The sequence below is a fragment of the Bubalus bubalis genome, chromosome 16, assembly GCF_019923935.1.
Source record: "Bubalus bubalis isolate 160015118507 breed Murrah chromosome 16, NDDB_SH_1, whole genome shotgun sequence".
NCBI lineage: Eukaryota > Metazoa > Chordata > Mammalia > Artiodactyla > Bovidae > Bubalus > Bubalus bubalis.
The window spans coordinates 3,882,383-3,906,289 of record NC_059172.1 but is presented as its reverse complement, the minus strand read 5'-3'; the positions used below and the strand labels follow the sequence as shown (position 1 = coordinate 3,906,289).

The window sequence follows — 23,907 nt, the reverse complement described above, 5'->3', positions numbered from 1 at the left end:
TCCTTGTGTCTGAACATCGTGCTCTGAGAGGGACACTGAGAAACTCAATCTCTTCATCAGAGTAAAAATCCAATATGACAGGAAAAAGATGACAAAAGCCTAGAGGAAATATAGCAAAATGTGTTTCAACTGCTTGGAAGACTGCAAGGCGGAAGAGGTTAGAGCTGTGTGCAAGTCCAAAAGACTCACGTGGAATCAACAGAAGCAAGGCTGGGGCGGGGCAAGAGAGGATGTGTACAGAGGTGGAATACAGATCAGGTTCACATCGTGAATAAGCACGAGCAGAATTTGTGTCCCAACTTGGCCACATCCTTTGCTTAGCACAATCCTGGTCGATATGATGGCTTGAGGATGAGAAGAGGGGAAGGAGGAAGAGAGGATGAAGGGTGTGGGAAGTAAAGAGACAAGAGAAGGAGGAGGGGGAGAAAGGGTCTTGAGTCTGAGCGAAGGACTCTGGATTTCACCATCACTGTAGGTCTTTCTCTCCTCCCACTGCAGGTAATGAAACTTCTCTAGCCCAGCATCCCTCCCTACACCCAATCCTACAAGGAAGCCTAGCTGTTTGCAAAAGGAAAGTTGTCATCAGTAATAGCTGCATCTTTTGTGGGCTGTCAACATTTTTTTACTTTAAAATTAAATTTTAATTTGATTCTCATTTGAATGATGCTTCAAGTTGAAAAATAGGTACAAGAGCAAAGAGACAAGTGCACTTAAAGGGCTAATGGGTGACAATGGCCATGAAGAGGGACTCTTTTTCAAACATCAGCCTGGTGGTTAAGTAAAGGTTGAGGATCAGGAAGCGTTAGTCAAGGCAGAATGGATACAGGTATCCGTATGGCTGAGTCCCTTTGCTGTCCACCTGAAGCTATCACAGCATTGTTAATAGGCTATAGTCCCATGTAAAATAATTTTTTTAAAAAAGAGTCAAAATGAAGGAAGGAGTCCAGGGAACATGCTGAAGTCCTGAATAAGGCACTGACAACAGAAATGAGGAAGAGAGGATGGGTAACCAGGAGACATAATTTATAATAGGGGATAAGTGGCTGGGTAAGTAAGCAGGAGTAAGGAGTCTGAACTGTCTGATGGATGCCTTATGTAGGTAGGTGGGTGGCAGTTGCCATTACAAGATAATGAAGCCAGGAAGATGAGCAGGTTTGGTGAGGACAGTGGAGATAGAGAGAGTCTGGCCTGGAGCTTAATTAAGTATATCACAGGAAAAAATCTCAACTAAGGAAAGTTCTCAAACGATAGAGTGAGTTATTGCAAAAAATAATAATAATAATAACTCTCTGTTTATCTGTGTGGGTGGAGGGGAATCTTGGTGACTTCACGTAAACATTCTCCACTCCAAAGTGGCTCTTTTCCACAACGAAGGCAAAGACTATATTCTCCCCATAAATCAGCCTGCTCAAAACTTGTGATCTCCCAGAAATGCGAGGGACCTTGATTTAGCATTTGCCTTGAAACAGGTGAGATCTGAGAAGGAACTAGAAGAGGAACTAACCAAAGGTATAGGAATGGGTGTCCCTGGTTGGGTATTGAATATTCTGGTGAGTTTTTTTGTTGTTGTTGTTTTTTTTTTTTTTTTTTTTTGGCTGTGCTGCAAGGTGGGTAGGACCTTAGTTGCCCGACAGGGATGGAACCCACACCCTCCATTGGAAGCATGGAGTCTTAACTACCAGACTGACAGGGAAGTCCCTTGTGAGCTTTTTGAGATAAGTAAATCAACATCTATGTCCTAGTTATATTGTTTTGTGACTATATACATATATTCACCATGGGTGGGTGTTTTATTTTTCTGAATTTGGGGAAGTTTCAACCCACTTCAGATGAACCAAATAATAATAATTTAAAAATATCATCATTTAATGGCATCTGATTCCAAAGCTTAAGCTCTTTGATGCTAGGCTAAGTCTTGAGCAAGGTTTTGTAATGACTGAATAAATGAGCCTATGGAGCAGACTAAGTAGTGTCCACAGTTAGAAAACAAATCGAAGCTTCAGAGATTAAGCAAATTTCCCAATATAAACAACATACTGCACTGCTCCCTATACTGTATTTTGGTGTAAATTTAATAGGCACACACTTTGATTGATTGCAGAACAATATTTGGCAAATGGAGTGTCTCCTGAATTTCAACCCACACATGCCCTCTAGGCCAAGTGCCTTGATGTGGGGCACAGCCTGTATACAGTAGTTAAGATGTAAGGACATGATCCTTCTCAGGCTTTCTCACTTTACATACTTGTCTCTCCCACTAGGGATCATACTGCTCTTCCAATAATGGACATCTATCCAGCCCCCTTTAAATAACAGCAAAAAATCAGCAGGATTTCCAAAGTCACTGTGAAAGCAAAGATAATTACATCTTTCCTCTGTGTTGATACTGTTTGGGAAATAATCAGTGTTAAGAAGAGCTACAGTATAAATTTATGAATAGGTTAGGAAACAGAGATGATGGTTGAGAAGTGAATCAAAAGATAACAGACAAAAATGAGAGATGATAAAAGGTCAGATAATAGAGATGCTGAGGTTGGGGAAGAGACAGCAGTGCTTAAGACCCATATCCTTTGAACTCAATACTTCTCAACTTTCTCCTTTTTAGAGAAGTCATATACTGCTCTATTCATTCACCCTTTCCTTGTTCATCAGACATCTCTTGATTACATGTCATATTCCAGGCATAGCGAAAAACATCAGGTATAATTTAATCAATAGTGCATGTTCCCAGTCTTCCAAAAAGTCAAAAGGCACTAGAGAAGGCCTTTGTGAATACAAAGATTCACTGCAACATCATCTGAAAAGCTTTAGGAACAAAATGTCATGGGAGCCCAGAAGAGATCATAAATAACTTTCCTGACTGTGTTAGGAAGGCATATTTCATCTGGATGTTCAAGAATGAGAAGGAACTTTTAAGCAGAAAAAAAAAAAAAATGGAGGAAAGCAGTCAAGGCAAAGGGAGCAGTATGTATCACAAAGCTTCAGAACTATACAGGGTCATGGAATGTTTATCGAGTAGGGAGAGTTCCATTGGACAAGATGAGGCATGAAGGGTATGGTGAGAGGTAAACCTGGAGAAGTAGATTGGGGCCACAGACAAAGTGATGCACGTCATTAAAACCTAACTTTACTTTACTAACTGCCTAGCATGCATATACTGATCTTAACATCCTCCCAAAACAATCTTGTGTCATCCTTCTTTCAGGAAAAGAACTGTACATGTTAAGGCTGGAATGGACCTTTATGGCTTCCTGGCTTTAGAGCCACATAGCCTTGAGTTCAAATCCTGGCTCTCCCACTTACTGTAGCAATGTTCTGAGATTTGGAATCTTTATATGTATAACAAACATGATAGAACCTCACAGAAGTAAGTTGATATTGATGAGTTGGCCCATAGAGCACCTTGTACACAGGATACACTAAAAAAATGGTATTACTCCCTCTCCCTTTCATTTACCCCTGGACTTTCTTCAGGAGGAACACACATGCCAAATAATGTTAATTGAAAAAAAAAAACAATAACTCATTTTTGAAGGTCTTTTGAGAAGGAGATTTCACAACTTACTCAGTATCTAGACTCTAATAGGGAATTCCTTCAAACAATATTCTAAGACTACCTAAGCCGCTTTTGTACTGCCCATTAATACAATGAAAAGAGTTCCACACAGCAGGGAAATTCTTACTCTTCTGGAAAACTCTGTAGGTCTTCAGGCTCTGTTGTCGCAGTATTGACCTGTGAATCTTGCTGAAGAACAGAAGAAACAGTGAACCCAGAGGAATATTAGCATCAGCACACTGTTCCAGGGCTCTGGATGACTGCTCAGAGTAAAATGCAGGGCCTCACCCCTCCTCTACACTCTGATCTTGATCCCTCAGAATGTTTCTCACCCTCATCTCTTCCTTAACAGCAGGCAGAACATGATTTTTCAGTATGGGCCACCCTGAAATGTTTTAGTCACATTGTTAATCACCGAATGACTCTCATCCTGGTTAGGTAAACTAACTTTAGGGTCATTGAATGTGACAATGAAAACACATCTTTGAAAGCAGCATTTCCCAAGGGGGTCAGAGAAAGTGTACAAAGGCAGAATGAACAGTAGAGCCTGGACTGGTTCTAGCAGATACAAATCCCTTCTTACATCACTGAATCTAGAAAAGGGAGTCTAAAGAGTTGATATTGCACCCTTCTGAATAACCTCATCCATTACATATATGCACATACAAGCCTACACATATGGACATGCTTTATGTGTAGGCTTGTATGTAGTTCTAGATGTATCTAAAGTTGCTTTAGATTTTGAAGATGGAGGGTTCATTGTATTCACTAAAACAATTCAGAGCTCACTCTGAGTGGAGTATGGAAAGAAACTCTCTGAACTGTTATATTTTACTGAAGAGAAGGAAGGCAGGTAGCTCTTATCCAGGTGTGTCTTAGTCGCTCAGTCATGTACAACTCTGTGCAACGCCGTGGACTGTAGCCCACTAGGCTCCTCTGTCCATGGAATTCCGCAGGCAAGAATACTGGAATGGCTTGCCTTTCTCTCCTCCAGGGGATCTTCCCAACCCAGGGATCTAACCGGGGTCTCCCACATTGCAGGCAGATTCTTTACCATCTGAGCCACCAGGGAAGCCTAGAGGTATACATATAGGAAAGAGAACTAATATGTTTGAGAATTTACTATAAACCACTCAGATTCTAATCAATTCACTTAATTTTTATAATAACTTTATAAATTGAGTAGCTATTACCGTCACTCCCATGTTAAGGAAGAGAAAACAGGAGCATGGACTGGTCAAGAGACTTGTCCACAATTACACAGCAAGTGTAGAACTTAGGTGTAGGAAGGCTGCTCGGGGATCCAGTTTCCTAATAAGCACTACGCAACACCACCACTCCAGGGTATTGTGTATGGGTTCCACATATTCAAATTAAAACCTTGGTTATTTTTCTTCATATTAATCATTCCTATTCTCAAAGCCATAATAGCAAGAAGTCCAGTATCTTACTCTTGGAGAAGCCTCCTTCCCCCTAAAGCAGTTTAAATCCCTGGAGGAAAAAAAAAGTCTATCTCTTCATTCCAAACTTAAGCAGGACATGAGAAACAACACTGCTTCTCATAGCCACTTGGAGTTACTACTTAACATGGGAATGGAGTTGGAAAAAATATAGTTGGTCAGCTCTATTTTGTGCCTGTCTCCAGCCCCTACAGAAAATGCTATGGTTTTTTGTTTTTGTTTTGAAAGAGTGCTAAGGCTTCTTCAGTGATAAACTTAGCCAAGAAAGTGCCACTTTAGACAACTAAGGGTTCAAGGGCTTTGCTCCCATGCTCTCTTAGACGTTTGTTATCATCACCAACTTTAACTTGTCTTTCCTTGGAAATAACTTAATTCAAGTGTCTCTGTCCCCTGGTCCTTGATCAAGAACTAAAAGGGAAATTCTGATAGATGTGATTTGCATAGGCAGTCTTGGTTGCTGCATGCTCCAAACAATGTGGGCAACTCCCACACTAAGCCTGAGGTTTGACCCTAAAGATTCACCATGGCCCATAATCTCAAAGCCAACTACTTCTTCTGGGCTCAATAAAATAAACAACGATCTCTTCCAATGCTTGGAGATCAACTTTCTACCCAGGACTTGCCTAGTAAGCCATGCACTCGGTGGGATCTGCAGTGTGAGGCTTTCATAGAGGAATTTCAAGGGTAATTCTAATCAACGAACTTGAAGTGTCAACCTAGAGTTAGAAGTAAATGCTCTATAACATAGTCTGTGCTGATTCGTAAGATTGGTACAGAATGAGGTAAGAAAGGGGAGATAATCTGTGTGTAAGCGTGTCATTTTTAAGCCTCTAACAGTTCTCTCTGATTCACAGGACGTCTTCAGAGCCATGCATCCAGACCCTGATATTGTGCGGTTGTACCTTAAACCACTGCTCATTGGAGAGCTTGCTCCAGAAGAGCCCAATCAGGAGAGAAACAAAAACGTGAGTGAGGTCTCGGGACTCAAGAGTATGTGGAGGGTTGGGGACGAGGTATATTACAGGGCCAATTTATCATTTTCTGTGGGAAACCAGCCATCCTGCCTGGAGGGGCCTGCAATGGCATAAATGAGAGGATTCCAAGTATTTCAAAGCAATGTCATCCTCCTGAGATCCTCAGAATTCTTAAACCTCTGAGAAACAAAGGAATGGGATGCGTGGCCCTGTGCCAAACAGTAATTCCATGTTTCTAACCACCTACTTCTTGGCATGCAACTTACACATAACTTCTCTTTTTCCATGACTGCTTATAATTCTCTGATGTTCCCTGTTAAACCAGTTTCCATGAGAGCAGAGACTATGTCAGTTTTGCTCATCCCTGAGTCCTCAGTACCTAAAGGCACAGGATTGGACCTGTAGTAGGAATTCCACAAATAGCTGTTGAGTCAATGATGTGACTATATCCTAACTATAGTTCTTTTTACAATTGGAGAAATTACAGTTCCAGGAGAATAAGCTACCCTCTGAAAAGCAAAGAACAGGAACTCCAGTTCACCTCTTTCTGGCTCCAAACCTTTGGGTATCCCCCACGAAAAGCACCACTTTTCTTTTGCCAAGACTTTGGTTGACTGAAAAACTGTCTTCAGGAGGCAGGGCCTCCATAAGACTAGACTTCACTAGAATGGTTGCACTTAAAAGGATTTTAGGTAATATTAAGCACTGAAGTTTTTTGGGGGGTTTTTTTGCACTTCATGTTTTAAAACAGCTTACAATTGTACCATTCTTTTGAAATACTTTGTACAAAGTGGTGATCCAGATATCACTGTGCAGCAGAAAGAATAAGAATTACATTTCCACTTAAATGAAGAAACAAACTCACAAAGGGATAGGAGGAATCTGAGGAGAGAGGACTGGTTACGTGCAGGCCCAAGACGAATACTTAGGCTGACTCCTGAGGCCCAGGTGCATCCCTCAAGGCTGTGTGTCAGGAAGCAACGCACTGTACTGAGATGAGTGGGCCATCAGGCAGACAGCCTGGGCACATAGCCCTGTTCCTATGACAAGGTGTAGGAGCCGAGATATTGTTCAGTCAGTAAGTCATGTCTGACTCTTTGTGACCCCGTGAACTGCAGCATGCCAGGCTTCCATGTTCCTACACTATTTCCCAGAGTTTGCTCGAACTCATGTCCATTGAGTCCATGATGCCATCCAACCATCTCATCCTCTGTCACCCTCTGCTCTTCCCGCCCTCAACCTTTCCAGGCACCAGGGTCTTTTCCAATGAGTTGGTTCTTCCCATCAGGTGGCCAATGTATGAGCTTCAGCTTAACCATCAGTCATTTCAATGAATATTCAGGGTTGATTTCCTATAGGACTGACAGGTTTGATCTCCATGCTGTCCAAGGGACTCTCAAGAGTCTTCTCCAACACCACAGTTCAAAAGCAACAATTCTTTGGTGCACAATCTTCTTTCTAGTCCAACTCTCACATCCATACATGACTACTGGAAAACCCATAACTTTGACTATATGGACCTTTGTTGGCAAAGTAACGTCTCTGCTTTTTAATATGCTATCTACGTTTGTCACTGCTTTTATTCCAAGGAGCAAGCATCTTTTAATTTCATGGCTGCAGTCACCAGCTGCAGTGATTTTTGGAGCCCAAGAAAATAAACTCTGTCACTGTTTCTATTTTTTCACCATCTAGTTGCCATGAAGTGATTGGACTGAATGCCATGATCTTCATTTTTTGAATGTTGAGTTTGAAGCCAGCTTTTTTACCCTCCTCTTTCACCTTCATCAACAGACTCTTTAGTTCCTCTTCACTTTCTGCCATTAGAGTGGTATGATCTTCTTATCTGAAGTTGTTGATAATTCTCCCAGCAATCTTGATTCCAGCTTCTGCTTCATCCAGCACAGCATTTCACATGATGTACTCTGCATATAAATTAAATAAGCAGGGTGACAATATACAGCCTTGATGTACTCCTTTCCCAATTTTGAACCAGTCCATTGTTCCAAGTCTGGTTCGAACTGTTGCTTCTTGAGCTGCATACAGGTTTCTCAGGAGGCAGGTCTAGTACTCCCATCTCATTAAGAATTTTCCACAGCTTGTTGTGATCCACAAAGGGTCAGAAGAAACAGTAAACCCAGAGGAATATTAGAGTAGTCAGTGAAGCAGTTTTTTTGTTTTGTTTTGTTTTGTTTTAGAATTCTCTTGCTTATTCTATGATCCAACAGATGTTGGCAATTTGATTTTTGGTTCCTCTGCCTTTTCTAAATCCAACTTGTATATCTGGAAGTTCTCAGTTCATGTACTGTTGAAGCCTAGTTTGAAGGATTTTGAGCATTACCTTGCTAGCATGTGAAATAAGAGCAATTATGTGGTACTTTGAATGTTCTTTGGCATTGCCTTTCTTTGGGATTGAAATAAAAATTGATTTTTCAAGTCCTGTGGCCACTGCTGAGTTTTCCAAATTTGCATATCGAGTGTAGCACTATAATAGCATTATCTTTTGGGGATTTAAAATAGCTCAGCTGGAATTCCATCACCTCCATTAGCATTAAATCACCTCCATTAGCATTGTTCATATCAATGCTTTCTAAAGCCCACTTGACTTCACACTCCAAAATGTCTGGCTCTTGGTGAGTGACCATAACATCCTGGTTACCTGGGTCATTAAAGCTTTTTTGTATAATTCTGTTTATTCTTGCCACATCTTCTTAATATCTTCTTTTCTGTGAGGTCTTTACAATTTCTGTCCTTTATCGTGCCCATCTTTGCCTGAAATGCTCCCTTGACATCTCCAATTTTGTTGAAGAGATCTCTAGTTTTTTCCATTCTATTGTTTTCCTCTACTTCTTGCTTTGTTCACATAAGATGCTTTTTTATCTCTACTTGCTATTCTCTGGAACTCTGCATTCAGTTGAGTATATCTTTCCTTTTTTCCTTTGCCTTTAACTTCTCTTCTTTTCTCAGCTATTTGTAAGGCCTCCTCAGACATCATTTTGCCTTTTTGCATTTCTTTTCCTTGGGGATGATTTTGATCACCACCTCCAGTACAATGTTACTGTAATTTGTCATGAAATCATGGCACCGGATGCCATGATCTTCATTTTTTGAATGTTGGATTTTAAACCAGCTTCTTCACTCTCCTCCTTCACCTTCAAGAGGCTTTTTATGTCCTCTTCACTTTCTGCCATAAGGCTGGTGTCATCTGCATATCTGAGGTTATTGGTATTTCTCCCAGCAGTCTTGACTCCAGCTTCTGCTTCATCCAGCCTGACATTTCGCATTATACACTCTGCATAGAAGTTAATTAAGCAGGGTGACAACATGCAGCCTTGATGTACTCCTTTCCCAATTTGGAACTACTGCATTGTTCCATGTCTAGTTCTAACTAGCTTCTTCACCTGCATACAGGTTGCTCAGGAGACAGGTAAGGCAGTCTGGTATTCCCACGTATTGAAGAATTTTCCACAGTTTGTTGTGATCCACATGGTCAAAGGCTTTAGCATAGTCAGTGAAGCAGAAGTAGATGTCTTTTGGAATTCCCTTGCTTTCTCTATGATCCAACACATGTTAGCAATTTGATTGCTGGTTCCTCTGTATTTTCTAAATCGAGCTTGAATATCTGGAAGTTCTCCGTTCATGTACTGTTGAAGCCTAGCTTGGAGAACTTTAAGCATTACTTTGTTAGCGTGTGAAATGAGTGCAATTGTGCAGAAGTCTGAACATCATTTGGCATTGCCTTTCTTTGGGATTAGAATGAAAATTGATTTTTCAAGTCCTGTGGCCACTGCTGAGTTTCCCAAATTTGCTGGCATATTGAGTGCAGCACTTTCACAGCATCATCTTTTAGGATTTGAAATATCTCAGCTGGAATTCCATCACCTCCACTAGCTTTGTTGGTAGTGATGTGTCCTAAGGCCCACTTGACTTCATATTCCAGCATGTCTGGCTCTAGGTGAGTAATCACAACACCATCGTGGTTATTTGGGTCATTAAGATCTTTTTTGTACAGTTCTTCTGTGTATTATTGCCACCTTGTCTTGATATCTTCTGCTTCTGTTAGGTCCATAAGGTTTCTGTCCTTTATTGTGCCCATCTTTGTATGAAACTTTCCCTTGGTATCTCTAATTTTCATGAAGATATCTCTAGTCTTTCCCATTCTATTGTTTTCCTCTATTTTTTTGCATTGATCACTGAGGAAGGCTTTCTTATCTCTCCTTGCTATTCTTTGGAACTCTGCATTCAGAGAGGTATATCTTTCTTTTTCTGCTTTGCCTTTCACTTCTCTTCTTTTCTCAGCTATTTGTAAGGGCTCCTCAGACACCACTTTGCCATTTTGCAGTTATTGTCCTTGGGGATGATTTTGATCACCACCTCCAGTACAATGTTATGAACCTCTGTCCATAGTTCTTCAGGCACTCTGTCTATTAGATCTTATCCCTTGAATCTATTTCTCACTTCCACTGTATAACTTTAAGGGATTTACTTCAGGTCATACCTGAATGGCCTAGTGGTTTTACCTACTTTGTTCAATTTTAGTCTGAATTTTGCAATAAGGAATTCGTGATCTGAACCACATTCAGCTCCTGGTCTTGTTTTTGCTGCCTGTATAGAGCTTCTCCATCTTTGGCTGCAAAGAATATAATCAATCTGATTTCGGTATTGACCATCTGGTGATGTCCATGTGTAGAGTCATCTATTATGTTGTTGGAAGAGGGTGTTTGTTATGACCAGTGTGTTCTCTTGGCAAAACTCTGTTAGCCTCTGACCAGCTTCCTTTTGTACACCAAGGCAAAGCTTGCCTGTTACTCCAGGTATGTCTTGACTTCCTACTTTTGTATTCCAATCCCCTATGAGGAAAGAAAGCTAAGTGCTGAAGAATTGATGCTTTTGAACTGTGGTGTGGAGAAGACTCTTGAGAGTCCCTTGGACTGTAAGGAGATCCAGCTAGTCAATCCTAAAGGAGATCAGTCCTGGGTGTTCATTGGAAGGACTGATGCTGAAGCTGAAAGTGCAATACTTTGGCCACCTGATGCAAAGAACTGACTCATTTGAAAAGTCCCTGATGCTGGGATAGATTGAAGGTGGGAGGAGAAGGGGATGAAAGAGAATGAGATGGTTGGATGGTATCATCAACTAAATGGACATGAGTTTGAGTAAGCTCTGGGAGTTGGTAATGGATAGGGAAGCAGCGTGCAGCAGTCCACTGGGTCTCAAAGAGTCGAACACGACTGAGTGACTGAACTGAACTGATGATGAAAAGGACATCTTTTTTTGGTAATAATTCTAGAAGGTCTTGTAGGTCTTCTTCAGCTTCTTCAGCATTAGTGGTCAGGGCACAGACTTGGATTACTCTGATACTGAATGGTTTCCCTTGGAAGTGAACAGAGATCATCTTTCTTTTTTGATTTTGCACCCAAGTACTGTATTTCGGACTCTTTTGTTGACTAGCACACTTGTGTGATCTATTAAAGTTATCTATGGCCACCAGAATTATGATGTTCATGGGGCCTTTCAAGATGAGCCCATCCAGACTTTTCCAAGGCATTGGATCATTTAAAAGTATCAGTGAATTTTGAAATGAATTTTCTTCCTTCTAGGATTATGTTCATATCTCTTTTTTATTATTATTTCAAATTTTTCTTCTCTTTTACATCTGAACAATCCAGTTTTCATTCTTATACCCTGGTCACTTTCTCAACAGTCTGAGTTTCAAACCCATTATAGTCATTAAGCTAAGGAGATATTTCTTCCCAGGCCTTTCACTGACTCTTGAGTATGATGTGCAAGTTTGTAAATCAGTGCTAGCACTTGACCTACATACATAAGCACAGTGCATGTACACAGAGTCAGGACTCCTCCAGCCAATGGAAAGTGAAAGTGAAGCCGCTCAGTCATGCCTGACTCTTTGTGACCCCATGGACTGCAGCCCACTAGGCTCCTCTTTCCATGGGATTCTCCAGGCAAGAATACTGGGGTGGGTTGCCATTTCCTCCTCCAGGGGATCTTCCCGACCCAGGGATGGAACCTCGGTCTCCCACGTTGCAGGCAGACGCTTTACCATCTGAGCCACCAGGGAAGACACACTCACTAATACCACATGAGACCCTGTCTCATTCCTGTAGAGCTCCTGAGCATCTCACAGGAAATGCATCCTTTGGGGTAATCTAAGTGAACTCTATCTTTCATAAAGGAGTCTTTTGCACACGCTAAAGACTGGCATATTGATATGCCAGTCATAAAGCCACTGCCTGGGCTTAGGACACCTACTTACCTGAGCTGCTGTGAGAAGAAAAGAAATGAATATTGTGATAAGCCAGGCACTTATCTATGTTATCAGCTGATAACATAGAAAGTAACACAGATCCATGTAGATAGCAAAGTTGCCCAAAGTATAATCAGAGTTCAAACAACACATTAATTTAAAAAGGCAACTATTATTAATAGATACACACTTCTACATATAAAATAGATGAATAACAAGGACCTACTGTATGGCAGGGATCTATATTCAGTATCTCATAATGATCTACAATGGAATAGAATCTGAAGAAACAAATTTTTTGTTCTGATAAGTAGAAAATTAATTTTGGGGGTTTTCCCCTGGCAGCCCAGTCGTTAAGACTTCTCTTTTCAATGCAGGGGGTGCAGGTTTGATCCCTCATCAGGGATCCAAGATTTCACATGCCTCACAGCCAAAAAAATAAATAAATAAATAAAATAAAAGCAATATTGTCACAAATTCAATAAAGATTTCAAAAGAAATGATCTGCATCAAAAAAATTTTTAATTAATCACTTTTAAAAAGAGAATTGTTAGAGATATGTATCTCTTCATTGAACCCCCCCCACTCCCCAAAAAAGAAGTAAATTATAAGTCCCATAACAATTTGAGGACAGTTTACAAATCACTACTCATCTGTCTCTTCTCCAGAAAAAAAAAAAAATTTTTCATAACTTGTTGTAAGCATTTTGCTTTTATGTTAATTTTTTAAGGTTTGGGGTTTTTTTTATTAAATTATGCCTAATTATACTTATTAAATAAATAAATGTCTATTCATAAAATTAAGGTATCATAGATTAAATTATTAAAATAGATTAATAATTATGTTGATCTGTACTCCCTCTCCACTGAAGGAACTAATTCTTTTCTTGCATATTTATCTCACAGTCCCAGCTGGTAGAAGATTTCCAAGAACTGCGGAGGACGTTAGAGACCATGAATATGTTCAGTGCCAACCTGCGGTTCTTCTTCCTTCACCTCGCCCAGGTCTTGATTTTGGAGGCCCTGGCTTGGGTAATAGTGTGGCATTTTGGCAGTGGCTGGCTTATCACAATATTCATTTCTTTTCTTCTCACGGTTGCTCAGGTGAGTAGGTATCCCAAGCCCAGGCAGTGGCTCTATGGGAAGCCTCAGAATTTTTTCTTCTCTCTTTACACTGGTGTCAGCGGCTGCCTGGCACTTCCTGGCAAGCTAGTCATCGGTGTCTGACACCAATAAGTTTTCAAAACCCACAGGGCCCCAGTTCTCTTATCTGTAACATAGGGTAACAATTTTTTATGGAAATATTCTGAGGAGAACTAAACAAGTTACTCTGTAGAGTACCTAGCACAGAGGCTGGCACGTGGTAAATATCCTTGACAGTTGTTGCTCTTTGCCCGCCATTATCCACACAATGTCAGTAACTGAGGTTCCGTTCTAGGCCATGTAACCTTCACCTTTGTCTTTCGTTCATTAACCATTTCGTCCATCAACCATTAACATTTTTCATGGTGGTTCAATGATTTTATTAAGACTATAGGCATATACATGAACTTATTTTGTTTTCTTTTTAATTGCTCAGTTGTTTCCAACCTTTTTTGACCCCGTGGACTGTAACTGGCTCCTCTGTCCATGGATTTCCACAGGCAAGAATACTGGAGTAGGTTGCCATTCCCTTTACCAGGGAATCTTCCTGACCCAGGGATCAAATCCGAGTCTCCCACATTGCAGGCAGATTCTTTACCATCTTAGCCACCATGAAGAAAGGAAGCCTCACATTAATTTATACCTATATGTGTGTGTGTATATATATATGTATATATATATATATATATCACTATTTATACATGATGTTTCATAATAAAAGATTCTACTAAAGATGTTATCTATCTGTATTTTTTTTAATTCCCTGAGACCCTAGCCAAAATCTTCATTTCACCAATACTTATCAATACATCAGTCTATGAAGAGAGTCTATTTATTATTACATGATAATAGGATCGTGTATTCTGCCAGAAATGGCAATCAGCAACTGGCATGTAACAGGGCAATTGATAAATCCTTTGAATGAAGCACAGATCTCTGAAGATGGCCTTCTATGACCACAACACTGTATTGTGGACACAAAGGGAAACACACCTGACCCTGCCCTTGGGAAACAGTCATCCAGGGGAGGAGCTGGTCATTTAAATATCTAGACAGGATACAAGGCAGAAGGAAAAGAAACAAGCATGTGCTGTGGGAGCAGAAAGAGGCATCTAATTCTAATTGAGGCAATTGGAGATGATTTCATGGAGAATTAACATCAGTGTTAATTACAAAATTTTATATGCTCATTTTTTTTTTGAAAAGTCAACTTGCTTTATTCTTTGAAAAGCAACTTTTAGAATCAAGAAAGGAAACAAATATTTGTTTGACTGCTTAGCATTATCAGGAATTTTACATGTATTTTGGCTGCACGACAGCTGAATGAGCAAGGTTTATTATAATCCCTGCTTCTCAGACAAAGAACTGAGTTCAGAGCTACCGACTAGCTTGCCAAGAGTTGTATAACTTGTAAAGTGGTGAAGGACAGTTTAGAGCCCAAGTTAGCCTGACTCGAAAGGCATCCTCTTTCCATTCCACACTGGAAGATTCTGACAGTGGAGAGAAGAGCATTCTAGGCTGAGAGAACCACCTGTGCAAAGGCACAGAGATGGGAAAGAACTCAGCAAGTGTGACACACTTGGTTTGAGGTCAGACAAGATCTCCCACTGTTCTCATGGGTTCCCGAACCTACCAGTGGGCTCACTTACTACTTTCTTCTTATCTTGTCAACTTCTTTGACGGTAACCCTGTCTCTTCCAGGCTCAGGGTTCATTTCTGCAACATGACATGGGACACCTTTCCATATTTAAGAAGTCCAAGTGGAACCGCCTGATGCAAATATTTTTGATGGGTCATCTCAAGGTACTGAATGTTCCAGGAGTATGATGGGATTCTGAAAGTCATTTCACTAAGCAGTGGTTTCTACATACACTTATCAGCAAAAAATGTTACTACACACCACACAAGTAAATGTACATATACTAACAATGTAGTGACTATACATATTATATATATATAATTATATACATATATAATAATTATATATGCATATAATATATTATATAATTATATATATTAGTATTATATATATATAATTATTATATAAATATCAGTTTAGTTTAGTTCAGTCGCTCAGTTGTATCCGACTCTTTGTGACCCCATAAATGGTAGCACGCCAGGCATCCCTGTCCATCACAAACTCCGGGAGTTCACTCAAACCCACGTCCATCGAGTCAGTGATGCCATCCAGCCATCTCATCCTCTGTTGTCCCCTTCTCCTCCTGCCCCCAATCCCTCCCAGCATCAGAGTCTTTTCCAATGAGTCAACTCTTCACATGAGGTGGCCAAAGTACGGAGTTTCAGCTTTAGCATCATTCCTTCCAAAGAAATCCCAGGGCTGATCTCCAGAATGGACTGGTGGGATCTCCTTGCAGTCCAAGGGAATTTCTTGGACTGCAAGAGTCTTCTCCAACACCACAGTTCAAAAGCATCAATTCTTCGTTGCTCAGCCTTCTTCACAGTCCAACTCTCACATCCATACATGACCACAGGAAAAACCATAACCTTGACTAGATGAACCTTTGTTGGCAAAGTAATGTCTCTGCTTTTGAATATGCTATCTAGGTTGGTCATAACTTTCCTTCCAAGGAGTAAGCGTCTTTTAATTTCATGGCTGCAGTCACCATCAGCAGTGATTTTGGAGACCCAAAATATAAAGTCTGACACTGTTTCCACTGTTTCCCCATCTATTTCCCATGAAGTGATGGGACCGGATGCCATGATCTTCATTTTCTGAATGTTGAGCTTTAAACCAACTTTTTCACTCTCCACTTTCACTTTCATCAAGAGGCTTTTGAGTTCCTCTTCACTTTCTACCATAAGGGTGGTGTCATCTGCATATCTGAGGTTATTGATATTTCTTTTGGCAATCTTGATTCCAGCTTGTGTTTCTTCCAGTCCAGCGTTTCTCATGATGTACTCTGCATATAAGTTAAATAAGCAGGATGACCATATACAGCCTTGACGTACTCCTTTTCCTATTTGGAACCAGTCTGTTGTTCCATGTCCAGTTCTAACTGTTGCTTCCTGACCTGCATACAGGTTTCTCAAGAGGCAGGTCAGGTGGTCTGGTATTCCCATCTCTTTCAGAATTTTCCACAGTTTATTGTGATCCACACAGTCAAAGGCTTTGGCATAGTCAATAATCAGAAATAGATATTTATACACACACACACATAACATTATAACATATATGCTAAAACTAGAATTTTAAATGTTTAGGAGAAAAAGTTTATTTTTATTAAAAAGTTCTGTTTTTTTTCTTAGCCAATAAATTATTTGGCCCATTCCCTGGTACACCATTGGAGGAGGCAATGGCACCCCACTTCAGTACTCTTGCCTGGAAAATCCCATGGACGGAGGAGCCTAGTAGGCTGCAGTCCATGGGGTCACTAAGAGTTGGACACGACTGAGCGACTTCACTTTCACTTTTCACTTTCATGCATTGGAGAAGGACATGGCTGCCGGGAGCCGGCATATTGCATATTGAGTGCATATTGCATATTGAGTGCAGCACTTTCCACAGCATCATCTTTCAGGATCTGGAATAGCTCAACTGGAATTCTATCACTGCCGGGAGCCAGCTTGAGGAGCTCCACCCATGACAAAGGTCATGAGGAAGGAGGCTCGGCATACGCAAAGGCGGGATCGAGCCTCAGGAGTCCCCCTGGAAATTCTCGAGCATCTACCCCCAAACCAGAGTCTGCCTACTTTCTGCTTTGTGCTTTCACCTACACCTCTGACTTTACAGGGGGCTGTCCCCCACTACCTCTCTCTGGAAAAAGAGTTAGCTTACAGCTCCAGTTAATAATTCCTGGGTGTGACAGTGTTTCAACCTACAAACTCCTTTGGAAATCCTCTAGCCTGCCTGAATAGGTTTTTCCGGCCACATGTGATTGTTCAGAGCCTCCCAACTGTGAGAGGCAGGAGATGTTCTAAACTGCCTAAACACAGATTCCTTTGAGTAGTTAAAAGATTGATTAGAAATTGTATTGGTGAAGGGTTTTTCACTTGTTGGGCCAATGTTTGCTGCTAAGTCTCCATACTCCTTACCTACTGTGTCCTTGGCAGTGTATTGATTGATATAATGGGTGTATAGAAATGTAAAATGCAGCTTTGTCCAATGCTTTTTGGGAGGCTGGTGCCTGACTTTGGAATAATCACCTTTAGAGAAAAATAAGTTTCTTAAAATGTTAACAGGCCTCCGGGCCAGAAGATGATGTCAATCACCTGAACTTTTGCATATGATAAGTTTGCAGGAAGAAAGCCTGGCTTGCTGCATGGCTCTACCCCTTCCCCCATTATCCTCTATGCATAACTTAAGGTATAAAAACTACTTTGGAAAATAAAGTGCGGGCCTTGTTCACTGAAACTTGGTCTCCCCATGTCACTCTCTCTTTCAACTTCCGGCTGAGTCTCCATCTGGAGCGCGGAACCCGCCATGCTTGCTAATTATGCCTGGGCTTCTAAGATCTGACCGGGGAGGCCTCAGTGTCTCCTCTCCTTCGGGAGAACGGAAGGACGCCTGCAGCCTACGTAAGTGGTGCAAACTTCTTGTCTTGAAGTTTTATTGGTCTCCCGCGTAAACCAAGCTACTCAGCCTCTTTTCTCCACTGAATTTTCCTACTGAGCTATCCTTATTTCAGCCACTTTTCTCCACTGAATTTCCTCACTGAGCTATCCTCATTCTATTACTCTTTGTATCCTTAATTAAAGTGTAATTAAGCAGTTGTTTCCTGACCCTCGCCTATGCCGTCTCTCCTTCGAATACCCTGGATCAGCCTGTTCTTGCCTGAAGAGTCCCAGGGATGGGGAAGCCTGCTGTCTATGAGGTTGCACAGAGTCGGACACAACTGAAGTGACTTAGCAGCAGCTGGTACACCATTATAGAACCACCTCTCAGGAGATATACCCTATAAAGTCATGAGTAGGGATATTCTTAGAAGGGGTCTGGACTTGCACTTCTGGAAGGCTATGGGAATCCAGCAAACTATTTAATCCTGGGAGGACTATGTATAAATAAAAGAAAAGATGCATAACAGATAAAAGTTTAACAAAAGAGAGATCCAAGGGAAGTTAGATTGCTCTGTTTAAGAGTTGAGGGTTGCAAAACCCAGATTGCTGGAAAAAGCAGGGGCAATTGGTCTTATCCCCCTCAGATATGCTCCAGGAGGACAGACACACTATCCTATGCACCCCTGAAATGCAGTGCCTAACAGAGTGTCTAACACACAGTAGGCCTTCAATAAGCATTTGTTGAATGCATGAAGGAATGGATGGATGGGTGGAATGATGGATGGATAGAGGGACAGATGCTAGATAATAGCACAAGGATTGATGAAAGTAGGTTTTAGCCCTGGCTCTGATAACGCTTACTGTGAAGCCCTGAACAAGTCAGATTCTATCTCTGTCTCTCAGTGTTCTCATCTCTAAAACTAGGACTTCAACTGGATATCAGCCTTTCTATGATGTTCTAGGATTTGGTGAGAAACCAAATGACAGAATGATCTCTGTTCGTTTCCAAGGCAAACCATTCAGTATCACAGTAATCCAAGTCTAGCTAACTTTGCTAGCCTTTGCCCTGCTTCATTTTGTACTCCATTTCAGTATTCTTGCCTTGATAACCCCATGAACAGTATGAAATGGCAAAAAGATATGGCATTGAAAGACGAAGCCCCAGGTCGGTAGGTACCCAATATGCTGCTGGAGAAAAGTGGGGAAATAACTCCAGCAAGAATGAAGAGACGGAGCCAAAGTGAAAACAATGCTGAGCTATGAATGTGACTGGTGGTGGAAGTAAAGTCCAGCGCTGTAAAGAGCGATATTGCATAGGAACCTGGTATGTTAGGCCCATGAATCAAGGTGATTTAGAAGTGATCAAACCAGAGATGACAAGAGTGAACATAGACATTTTAGGAATCAGTGAACTAAAATGGACCAGAATGGGCAACTGTAATTCAGATGACCATCATATCTATGACTGTGGGCAGGAATCCCTTAGAAGAAATGGAGTAGCCATCATAGTCAGCAAAAGAGTCCAAAATGCAGTACTTGGATGCAGTCTCAAAAATTAAAGAATGATCTCTGTTCATTTCCAAGGCAAACCATTCAATATCACAGTAATTGAAGTCTATGCCCCAAACACTAATGCCGAAGAAGCTGAAGTTGAATGGTTCTATGAAGACCTACAAGACCTTCTAGAACCAACACCAAAAAAAAGATGTCCTTTTCATTATAGGGGATTGGAATGCAAAAGTAGGAAGTCAAGAGATACTTGGAATAATAGGCAAGTTTGGCCTTGGCGTACAGAATGAAGCAGGACAAAGGCCAACAGAATTTTGCCAAGAGAACACACTGGTCACAGCAAACACCCTCTTCCAACTTTATTACTCCTGTATATATTCCAAATATTTTCATTTTAACGTGAAAGAAATATAAAAATTATTAACATATGTTACATTTCTTTTTTCATTCTGAGGCTTTGAATCTAGTATGTATTATATCCTTACACAGCCCGCCTCAATTTGACTGGTCACATATTAAGTGCTCAGTGGCCATACACAGATAAGGGCTACTCTATTGAGCACTTCAGATCTAAAATACACATTAATCAATTTTTGAGACATGTCAAATATGCAATAAAAACTATGACTATTGCTTATTCTTCTATAAATGATTAACATAATAGGGGAAGAGAAGAGAAATTGAATGTCTCAGTATGCCAGCATTCTACATACAGCATCTCATGTCTCCTCAAACAACCCATGCAGGTAAATGTCATTATATTATACTATATTTACTGAAGATGAAATTGAACATCAAAGGGTAGATAATTTTCCCAAACCACACAGAAGCATTTATACATCTAGTGGATGCAACTAAGTTGATGTGCTTCCAAATCCTTTTCTCTGTTAAAACCTTCAGATTTTCATTGAAAGAGAGAAAATCCCAAACAAATTAATCAGAGATGACATGAACTCGGCATCAACTAAAATTCTTTTATTCTCATTTATATTTAATGAGATCATTGAAGCTTGAACATGTGATGATCAGAGGCAAGCCCCCATAGGAGATGACTTCAGATCCATGACTCTTTAAAATATTCATTGAAGAAGGAACCCTGGTGCCATTTTCCCCCCAGAACTAATTAGTTTTAGAGCTGAAGTTTCTTTATTTATAAAATAAGAAGTGTACTATCTGCTCTACCTATTTCATATTTCTTTTTAAATGAGGACAATAAAAAGATAGATGGAAAAACATTTCATTTCAATGGTTTTTATTCTTCTTCATTATCAGGAGTTCTTTTAGCCTGGAATTTATGTTCCTGGATAAGATAATTATTTGCTGGTAGGCTTTTAGAGCCTCTAGCCAATGAATCATTCTGTGACCCAGGAATGGGGGGCGGCATGTTCCAGGAATCTATATCCTACTTAAACTTTGGAGATGTAGGCAGAAAACTCTGATTGTTACTATTCAAGCACTGCTGCTGCTGCTGCTAAGTCGCTTCAGTCGTGTCCGACTCTGTGCGACCCCATAGACGACAGCCAACTAGGCTCCCACATCCCTGGGATTCTCCAGGCAAGAAAACTGGAGTGGGTTGCCATTTCCTTCTCCAATGCATGAAAGTGAAAAGTGAAAGTGAAGTCGCTTAGTCGTGTCCGACTCCTAGCGACCCCATGGACTGCAGCCCACCAGCCTCCTCCGTCCATTGGGTTTTCCAGGCAAGAGTACTGAAGTGGGTTGCCATTGCCTTCTCCAATTCAAGTGCTAGTCATGTCCAACTCATTGCGACCCCATGAACACAGCACACCAGGCTTCCCTGTCCTTCACCAATTCATAAATTTTGCTCAGGCTCATGTCCATTGAATTGGTGATACCATCCAACCATCTCATCCTCTGTCATCCCCTTTCCCTCCTGCCCTCCATCTTTCCCAGCATCAGGGTCTTTTCCAGTGAGTTGGCTCTTTGCATCAGGTGGCCAGGATTGGAGCTTCAGCTTCAGCATCAGTCCTTCCAATGAATATTCAGGATTGATTTTGTTTAGTTTTGAAAAACTCTGATAATGAAAGATATTTCAGGAGAGAAATCTTGCAGCTAATGAATGTTCTCTTCTCCTCAGGGCTTATCTGCAAAATGGTGGAATAACCGGCATTTCCAACACCATGTAAAACCAAACATCTACCCCAAAGACCCAGATATTGATGTAGGCCCACTTTTTGTTATTGGAGATTTACAGCCTGTCAAGGTATGTTTACAAATCCTAAGCACTAGAGAAATATTCCAGGAAGTGGTTCTTGGAAAGGTCTACACCTTTGTCTTGAGGAGATCAGGCTGGAGATTCTGGCTTCAAGCATGTTTTCAGAGCATCTCTTCTTTTAACTCCAGGATATAAATTTTAAATAAGTGAATCTGGTGTTGTAAGAAAAGAAGAAAATGTGGAATGAATAACTCCATGATCTTAAAAGTCATTCAGGCTAAATCAGTCATAGAAGGCATGGCAGTACATTCAACAAGTGCTAAATCATGAACCATCTACATATCTAGTTATGTCAACTAATTCTAGCTGTTGGAAGAAACTAAGCTGTTATTTTAATTTAGGTCCATTTTTGCTCATTTATACATGAAACTCCGGAGAAGGCAATGGCACCCCACTCCAGTACTCTTGCCTGGAAAATCCCATGGACAGAGGAGCCTGGAAGGCTGCAGTCCACGGGGTCGCTGAGGGTCGGACACGACTAAGCGACTTCACTTTCACTTTTCACTTTCATGCATTGGAGAAGGAAATGGCAACCCACTCCAGTGTTCTTGTCTGGAGAATCCTAGGGACGGGGAAGCCTGGTGGGCTGCCGTCTATGGGGTCGCACAGAGTCAGACACGACTGAAGTGACTTAGCAGCAGCAGCAGCAACATACATGAAACTCAGCTCAAATGCTTCATAATACACAGGACCTCGCCTCTAGTTCAGACTTCTTAAGGAAAAGAAAAAGGAAGGCAAACTCCAGGATGTCTCAGCTGTTTACTTTCTTAAACCTCAGCTTAAAAACCAGCATGTAAGGATTATTACCAAGATGTTTATAGTCTGCTTTCAACACAGAAGGTATAAGGATAATCACAGAAAGGTATTTTTCCTTGAGAAGAAATGATGGATCCTGAGAATTAAGTGCTTAGGAAGAGGTTCTGTCTCCTTCTGGAAGAATTTAGGAGCTTTCTAAAAACAAAGGAATGTAGCTTTGTCACTTGCTGCGTGGACTTTGTGGTAACCAGGATTGTGTAACTTTCTCAAAATAGGTTTTCCCAGTTTTGGAAGACAACCTTCTTCCAATTAGGGAAAAGTCTTCTGCCAAGATATAAAGAAAATAAAAGAAAGAAAGAAATCTTGACTGTAGTCTTCAGTCAGTTGTACTTCCAAAGATTCCACAAACAAGTCAGAGCTCTCTGAAGTTTGCAAACTCCTAAAGTGAAGTCATTCAGTCATGTCTGAGTCTTTGCGACCCTATGGACTGTAGCCCCCCAGGCTCCTCCACCCATGGGATTTTCCAGGCAACAATACTGGAGTGGGTTGTCATTTCCTTCTCCAGGGATCCAACCTGGGTCTCCCACATTGCAGGCAGACTTTACAGTCTGAGCCACCAGGGAATCCCTGTGAACTCCTCGGCTGATCACTAAACTTATGACACTTTGACTTCTCTCCTCAGTCCCTCACAGCAATGGAGACTTGTCTCACTGGAGTTCATGAGGCAGCCTGGCCCCCTCCAGAAGCCCCTTCTGTAGAACTGTATCCAGTTCACATGCTGCCTCTTCACAGAGGATGGAGACATCATCACTTCTCCATCATTCGAGAGACATATCCCACGAGCCTTAGGTTTCTGTTTACTATAATTTCAAAGTCAATGCACACCACATTACTTACAATCATTTAATCTCTAAACTCAGTTGTTTTGCAACAAAACTAATTCTGATAAGCCCTAAATGTTTCTGTTCTTCCCATTTTACTGTCAGTCTTTCTACCACTTTCTTCAAACATTCATTCCTTTAACAAGTATTAATTTAATCCTCTAGGGCCAGGTCCTGTGCTCATACTCTGGAAAAGTTCAACTTCTTCTTTGGAGCCATACTCAAAAGTCAGTCCTTCACCTACATTTGCCATCTCTCCAAAGTTTCCCACCGACTCCCTCTTTCAAGTTTCCTACCGCTTAAATATCCAGAAGCTTGGGAGTAACTGCAAATAACTATCATTACTTTATCACCATGACATTTATTTTTATTTATGATAGTAAGAGAAACAAGGGTCAAGTCTTACATCCAAATAACAGAAGAAATATGTAGAAGGGAAGGTATCAAAAGAATGGGAAAAGCAAAAAATTAAACATGGCTCACAGTGTTTTAACTGACTGAACATAAGGTAAAATTATACAGGAAATTTGAATTATCATTCATTCATTAATTCCTTCAACTAAACATTTATTAAGTGTCTCTTAGGAAATAGAGATAAACCATTACATCTATGCCTCCT

The 23,907-nt window shown here is 40.9% G+C and overlaps 1 protein-coding gene across 4 annotated transcripts in view; it reads left to right on the top strand.

The window, feature by feature from the left end:
- Window positions 1-23,907, top strand: part of LOC102404433 (fatty acid desaturase 2-like protein FADS2B) — a 44,338-nt gene that overhangs the window by 5,276 nt on the left and 15,155 nt on the right. Inside the window, exons 2-5 of one of the 4 annotated variants that reach the window (XM_025266040.3) lie at window positions 5,871-5,981; window positions 13,158-13,256; window positions 15,096-15,197; window positions 21,514-21,639. In XM_025266040.3, coding sequence (XP_025121825.1) covers window positions 5,871-5,981; window positions 13,158-13,256; window positions 15,096-15,197; window positions 21,514-21,639 — 438 coding nt within the window. Of the gene's footprint in view, window positions 1-5,870; window positions 5,982-13,157; window positions 13,356-15,095; window positions 15,198-21,513; window positions 21,640-23,907 lie in introns of all 4 variants that reach the window. The other 3 variants (XM_006080788.4, XM_044929106.2, XM_025266041.3) reach the window with 3 other exon arrangements.